Source organism: Halyomorpha halys, unplaced genomic scaffold (genome assembly GCF_000696795.3).
Source record: "Halyomorpha halys isolate HHAL.00 unplaced genomic scaffold, Hhal_1.1 Scaffold158.1, whole genome shotgun sequence".
NCBI lineage: Eukaryota > Metazoa > Arthropoda > Insecta > Hemiptera > Pentatomidae > Halyomorpha > Halyomorpha halys.
The window spans coordinates 415,148-423,258 of NW_027107138.1; the positions used below are offsets into that span (position 1 = coordinate 415,148).

The window sequence follows — 8,111 nt, forward strand, 5'->3', positions numbered from 1 at the left end:
CTTTCCGGAAGCCAAATTGATTCCTGGAGAGGCCTGCCACTCCTTCTGTGAACTCTTGTAGCCTATTTGCAATGACCTTCTTCAAAGCCTTCCCAGCTGTATCCAACAGGCAAATCGGTCGATATGCTGAAGGCTCTGATGGTCTTCCTTTGCTCTTTGGGATCAGAACCAGGCGTTACCTTTTCCATGGCAAGGGAAAGGACCCCTCACGCAAGCAGGAACTAAAGACATCCAGAAAGAGATCTGATCTGGTTTCCATTGCCTCCTTTAGTGCTACATTCGGAATACCGTCTATGCCAGGGGCCTTTCCCATCTGAAGGCTTCAGCAGATGTCACTGAGCTCTTCTGTCGTTACCGCTGGCACATGAAATGGGGGCAACGACTCTGTCTGCCTTAATTCCTCTTGTTCAGGAAACAGAGTAGTAATTATCCTCTGCACTGTCACCAGGCACATGGGCGAGTTCATAGCACTGGTTTTCAGTTTCTTCATCACTGTGCGGTAGGGTCTTCCCCACGGGTCCTTATCCACTTCATCAGAAATCTCGTTCCAGCAACGTCGCTTACTCGATTTGATAGCTCGCCGGAGTTCTCGCCTCTGATCCTTGTATTCCTCCTGGAATTGCTGAAACAGCGGGCTGTCTCTCGCTCGCTGGTATCTACTTCTCGCTGCATGGCATCGAGTACGGTGGTCAGCGATAAGATCGTTGCACCAATAAGCCGGAATTCTACTGTTACCTATATTGGAACGAATCATAGCCGCGTCACACGCATTGTTCACTTGGCCCATTACCTGTCGACCTTTGTCCTCCGCAGTGCCTGACAAATTATATTGGGTCTCCATCATGATTTGGAACGATTCCCTGTCAAACGTCCTGGTTTTCCAGCGAACCGCACACCTCTCACGCCTAATGACCCTTGGTTCGCGGTTCCATATTGTGGTCAGGATAGCCTGGTGATCACTGTGTGCGTACACTTCGCTGACCTGCCAACTAGTAGTTGGCATCCAACTAATAGTTACATCCTCCTGCCAACTAGTAGTTGGCATCCAACTAATAGTGACATCCTCCTGCCAACAACTAGTTGGCAGGAGGATGTCACTAACAAACGTGAGGTCAATTACCGAGCTCCTTCCTCCTCTAATGAACGTAGGGTCCGACCCAGTATTTGCCAAAACAAGGTCCTCTATCTGCGCGAAGGCTTCAAGCAGGATTTCTCCGCGACGGTTAGTCGACTGACTACCCCACTCCGTCGCCTAAGCATTAAAATCTCCGGCAATAACTACAGGTCTTCGCCCTTTGGCATCTTGGACCATACGATCTATTAGTCCTTGGAATTCCTCGGTTGTGGTGTTTGGTGGGGCATAGCAGCTATGTGGGGTCTTGTGTCGCTTCGGTTATGGCCTGTCTGCCGCATGCCCAGATCGCAGCCCTTCCAGTGATGTCAGATATCCAAGCGACGTTTTCCAGATTTTTATAATGTTCAATCAGGATGGCCACGTCAATCCTTAAGTCTTTCACTGTTTGCCAGAGAAGATCTTGAGCTGCTTCACAGTGGTTGAGGTTAAGTTGTAAGATCCTCATTTTGTAAGTTTTTTCAGCCTCCTTTGCAGGGCATGATATATTAGGCATGACACACACACACACATATATATATGTATATATATATGTGTGTGTGGGTTTTTTATTTTTGTTTTTTTTCATTTATATTTTTTGGTTTTCTTTTATTCCTCATTTGCTTCCATTATTTTTATAAATCTCCTTAAATATATGTTATTCTCTTAGCCCAATAAACTTTTTTCTTTTTCCTTAAATAAATATAAGATACAATTAACCAACTATATAAAATGTTAAAATTTTGAATAATAGTAATGATTATAGTACACTTCATATTATATTTGCTAATACATTTCAGCATATAGATAATATTTAGTTAGAATAAAAAAAATAAAAAAACTGCTAATATATACACATATAGGAGGCTATAAATAGAAGGACATAAATATATGAAATAAAAGTAATAGATATAACGAGTGATAAATATAAAAAGTAATAAATATAAAAATGTAATAGATATAAATAAAGTAATAAATATATAAAATAACAGAAGCAGTGCAAAATAGTTCCGCTCTGCGCACTCTGAGGACCTATGTATTTTAGCATCTTGTGGTAAAGTATTTTTTCAAATCGCTATAATGTGTGAACCAAATATACTTTTGCCATTAAATTAACAATTTGTTTTATTAATAATAACTGGCTTGGTGACCTGTGATGCTCAAAATATAGCCCACTATTATCTAAGGCAGTAATATATCTAAGGAAATAATAAATATATTAACAATAATTAAATAATTAAAATAATAAACAAAATTAATAGCTAAATAAAAAAACTTTTGGAAGCTTAGAAGGATATTTTACACCAATTGTGACGTCCTCTAAACTTGGGGTCCCATGAAAATGAGCCATCCATTGGAACGAACGGTAATCAGAGCGTGGAAGATCATGGATGTTTTAAGTAAGTAACTATGTCCCTAGATCGTGGAAGATCATGGATGTTTTAAGTAAGCAACTATGTCCCTGGATCGTAGAAGATCATGGATGTTTTAAGTAAGCAACTATGTCCCTAGATCGTTCACTAAATACCTTTAGTAGAAAAAATGAGAATAGCTTCTAATAGTTATGAGAGGTAGAACATGATCATGTGCACCATTTTGATCCGTAGAGGAGGTATAGGTTGTTTTTCACGTTTTCAAGTAAAAAGATAGTTGTTTTCAAGAAGTTCAAATGAAGTGAAGAATTAAACTGTAATCGTAAAGAAAAAAATCGTAGCTTGAGCACTCATTCTGCTTGGTAGTTCTCTAAAGGCTTTTTACCGAGTGAAGAAGAAAGACTAAGAGTGGGCACTGTCTGTGTGATGTATCGACCGTGGAACGTCCATGGCCGTAATGAATTTCTCTAACATGATCGGGATTGTGGTTAGGACCAGGAATCACATAACACAGAAATATGAGACGACAATAGGTATTCACCAAGGTTGTTGTTAGAATCCTCTAATCTGAATAATATTTTTCGACTTGACATTTTAAAAAAAAACAACATCAAATTCTCCTTCTTAGCATTTCCTGATCATTTCATTTTGCAATGAACGCGTCCCCCAAAGAAAATCAAACCACAATAAACATGAACTTCAGGAGGACAACAAAACTTATTTATCCACGGCGGGGGCCCCATCTCTTAATCTCCCACGTTTATAATATAAATAAAATCTTATTATTTTTTGTCTTTAATGACATTGATTAGTTAGAAGAATTTATTATGAATTCCATTTATTGTTCACCTAATTTAAATACTGTTCTATCATGTTTACTTTACAAATTATTTCGTTATTGTGGCACAACTGCCGTCCCCACTCCTCCCAATACCAACGGTCATTTTTGTTTTGACTACCGTCAAAATAGGTATGCATTCTGTCTCATCATTTGATTTGTATTCTTTTTTCTTTTTACATCTCTTTATTTGTATTTTCTTTAATATTTCTTTTCTTATCTATCTGTTACTATTACCCTTTACATTTACTATTTACTACCTTTAATTTTTCTTATTATATCTTACTTTTTTACATTTTATACCCCTGTTATTTTACACTTATGTTTTTGTTTTCCTTTTGTAACTATGTGTTTGTATCTTTTTTAGCCCTGACGAAGCCCTGCAACGTGGGGCGAAACGTTGGCTCAATAAAATAGTATAATTCTACTATTTGAGTTTTTTTGACCGCACCCGGACCATATTCCTTTCATCTTTACACACGGTCAATTAATCATCTTCAAGAATTTATTAGTTTGATTCGAATCAGGTTTTCTTTGTTTAGCCCTATCCCTAACTAAGCTGGCAATAGTTTTAAGTTTTATTGAGTTTCTTTTTTGTTTGGTTGTATATATACTTCATTTTCGAAGGATTTTATTTTATTGTTTTAAATTTATGTTCAATACAAACTTAACAAAATTCGGCAGTTTTTTTTTAATTTCTAATACCTTTACAGTTTGGGCTCATAAGGTTCTTGTTGCACCCATACCCACTGAACTTCTATGAATCAATCTACACAATAAAGTGACACGAAGAATTATAAAAGTGGGAAGAATATTTCGTTTACTCTGGGGGTGGTCGTCCACAATTGGACATTTCTCTCGGAATTAGAGAGTCGGATCCAGCTCTACCATTAGCTAAAGTAGACGGGGATGCTGGACGAGACAGGATCCAGAACCCCAACAAACAGGCTGACCATTTGGATGATTTCATCTTCCAATCATGTTCGTTCAGCAGTAAATCAACCGATCTCATGTCTTCAGTTCTGGTGTGCAAATAGACAATTGTGTAGGCAACAAACTTGAGTAATAACCTTTTAGTGCTCATGCGTTTGTTTGAAGGGGGGCAGCATTGCTTTAATTAATCTTTATCCTTCTTAACTTGCTCAAAAAGGATAAAGAAACCCCTAACAGATCTTTTACAGTAGAAATTGGGCCTATATTGCTTAAATAAAAAATAACATTTGTGGTATCAGGTTATAACCAACGAAAACGGTTGGACATTTTCTCTTTGTCTATAATTAGTGATTGTCCACCCACCATGTCGGAGTGGCAGTTGTTAACTATGCCGTTATTATTTAATAATATATAATAACGATTCTGGCAGTAGTACTGACTAAATCCACAAAAAGCATTATTTTAATTGCATTAAGGAAATTACTGATTTAATTTTTTTGTCTTTATGATATAATATAATTATTAAAATATAGAATATATGTATGAATACTTTTGACTAACCGAAATAGAAATACCACGAGATGTTTCAATGACATCGTACTTGTGAACGATATAATACAAGAGGGAGAAAAGGAGAAAAAAGTCAGTTATTTCACTACAATTTTAAAAACTATAATTACTAGTAATAATACATAAAGTTGCTAAAATATGAGCCGTTTCCGAAAGGAATTAAAAGGAAAATTTCATAAATAATGTACTGAAAAATCAGTAGTTAGTGAATCTATTCTGGAAAATCTACATCTCAGGAACCATGAGGGATACAGGTGTCTATTAGCACGCAAATGAAAGCTAGTTTAATGTGATATAACGTAGTTTATGACGTTGTCGAGGTGGTTTGTTTTCTTGATTATTCTGCTTGTCCAGAAGGCCTCGATAATGCGTATTCAGTAATATTAGGTACAGTAGTTGACAAGGAAGATGACTAGATAGGATGAGCCTAACGAGTAACAACCGCTATATCTCAGAGGATGGTAACCTCGTCCTACCGGGTACTATTCCGATGAACACGAGGGAGGAATGCAAACCTGAAGGATAGCTAGCCTCCAGAGTCATGCAGGAAGGTGCCTTCGTCCTGCCGGGTACTATTCCGACAGAGGCGAAGGAGGTATGTAAGCCTGGAGGGTAGCTAGCTGCCAGAGCTTACGAAGGGTTAACAGGTAGAGGAGAGAGATCGTGTCAAGGATGAACAAGAAATAATAACCATTAAGCAATCAGGATCGGATATAAACCAAAACTGTCCCAAGCAGAGACTGTGGATGAGTGATGTTTTCTAATCTGTCATCAGATAGGGTTTTTTTTTTGGTTTTTTTTCTACCTCTTGCATAATTTATTTATTACAACATTTACAAACAGATAGGATATATTTAAGACCCTTATTTATAGACCCAGTGCAGAGAAGCGGTCTTATCTTATCTGCTTGAGATAGTTTCGTGGGTTATTTTGGGATCGTTTATTTATTATTTTATTGATATTGCTAAGTAATAGTACGTAATATGTACAAAAATTTATAATGTGTAAAAATAACAATATGTTTTTATAAAATATACTAATATATAAATTTGAGAGCTTTGGTAAGGCTCGTGGTGCTGTGCTCTAGTGGATTGTAATCGAACTTCTCGTTCCTTTCGCTACAACGTTTATCATCATAGCAGTAGTAGTTTTTATGATATTTTCCAAAATGAAATCACAAAACATTGATTTCTAGTTGTTTATAAAATTATTTTGATTTATGAAATATTTCATCTCAGGAAATATTGGACGTATAATCATATTAAAGATAGTTTTATGTACTAAAGTAAAGTTTCTAAAATTCATCTTCGTAGGGATAATAGTTTTAATAATATTTGTATATGAATATGAATTTTACAAATGAAATTTTGTCTTAACAACTAGAAATCAATTTATTTCGATATTTTATTTTGGAAAATATGAAAACTACTTCTCCAACAAAGATAAACGCAACTTTATAGCAAATTAAACTAGCTTTTATTTTAGTGCTAAGAGACGTCTGTACGTCTCATGGTTCCTGAGATAATGATTTTCCACTATAAATTCACTAATTACTGATTTTTCAGTACACATTTCATGGTGTGCTGCTTTTTAAAAACTATATTTCGGAAACTAATGAACGTAAATAGCTCTATTATTTCATATCTATTCATATTTTGGCAAATTCACAGTACTTTAAATGATGTTTTATTAGGATTTATAGTTTTGTAAGTAATTTTTAAAGATATGGAGCTCCGAATGAAAAATTCGTAAAATTGAAAAAGCATTTTGAAAAAGCCACCATTTTGCTTTCCCCCTAACTATACTTGACAGATTCATCAATTTTGACTAGTGATTATACGTAGTTTTCATTAAAGTAGTCAAAATTGGATTTAAATAACTGACTTTTTTCTTCTCTTGGGTTCTTAAACTAATAATTGTAGAGCTGATTATAAAATATCTTTCCTTGCAAATGTTTATCTAATAAATAAAATTTATTAAAAAAGATATGATAATCATATATAATAATAAAGTATATAATTCATTACATTAATGGAATTTTTATTATTTGTTCTTTTTTTTATAATATTGTTATTTATTTTGTATTCATATATTCCCCCCCCCCTCTTTTTCTCTTTTTCTCTTATTTATTCAATGCATATTAATGAAATAATTTTACATGTATAAGCTGTGTTATGAGCGACAGCTGCGACATTTCTTTAGATGTTTTAACAAGCTCTCTTACCCATCTTATATCAATATTAGTGATGGTGGCTGAAATTTAAAAAAAAAAAAAAAAATATATTTTCAAGCACTTATACCAAGAAAATGCAGTTATTCAGACCTTCCAGAGTGTAAGTTTTATTATTATAATTTTTTCTTTTAGCTGTTGTGTACTTACCTAAACAGTCTTTGTAGGTTTGAAAGGGTTGCGTTAGATATGCACAATAATCGCGAAAGCAGAAATAGCAGTGACAAATGCACTAGCTCCACCGTACTTATTGTTATTTTTTAAGCAAATAATGAAGGCGAAGAAAATGGGACGAGAAGGGAGGTAAGGCAGGGTGGGGAGGACGGTGGGCCAGTCGCTAGCCAGGAATCAGTCATGGAGGACGAGCTCTGGAAATCTCTCTACGAGAGGATGCAGGAGCAACCCTCATCTCCAGAACCCAATAGGTACAACTAGATCAATATTTATTTTTAATTCTAGCCTCTTTCTAGAATAGCTGCCAACCCTTGAACATTTTTCAATGTTTAACATTCCGTAGAGTTATCTCGGGTTATATCTTGAAAATAAAATTTATGATTATGCTGACCGACGTATATTGGAACCGATTTAGATAATCCTGTTTTACAAGAAAAAATCGTTCATCACCTATATTGACAGTTGAACACTATTCTAGCCAAAATCGTGCTTATAATGCCAGCCTATCAATATTTTGTTTATTAGTTGCCAAGGAGACCGAAAATATACTGATATTAGGAATGGATGCCTACTGATGCTGACCTACCCTAGCTAGTTCAATGTTAAGAATTTTAAACCGTCAGGAACACGTCGTCACAATATTGTATTTCTAAAACTGAAGTATCCAAATTCTAAAGCCGCAGTCTACTTTAAACATTTATTTATAGTTATCATGAAAAACTTCTAATTTTAATAAAAAGTAGGTATACAACTTTCTTCCTTTCTTTTAGGAAAAAAATTTTTAATACGATGTTATGAAAAATCTTTTATTGTTGAAATAGGATTTTTATGTTTACTATAAATTTGTATGAAGTGTCTTTTGCCGTAAGAGCCTTCAATTAT

General features: G+C 35.1%; 1 protein-coding gene and 1 long non-coding RNA gene across 2 annotated transcripts in view; one reads left to right on the plus strand and one right to left on the minus strand.

Moving 5' to 3' along the window:
- The window catches only part of LOC106678757 (uncharacterized), a 107,092-nt gene that overhangs the window by 10,557 nt on the left and 88,424 nt on the right, over nt 1–8,111 (minus strand). The window lies entirely within an intron of this gene.
- stac (C2 and C2B_Munc13-like domain-containing protein staccato) overlaps nt 7,380–8,111 on the plus strand; it is a 149,083-nt gene continuing 148,351 nt past the window's right edge. The window contains exon 1 of the mRNA XM_014417496.3: nt 7,380–7,480. Within this exon, the coding sequence (XP_014272982.1) occupies nt 7,410–7,480 (71 nt within the window). The 5' untranslated portion in view covers nt 7,380–7,409. The remainder of the gene's footprint in view (nt 7,481–8,111) is intronic.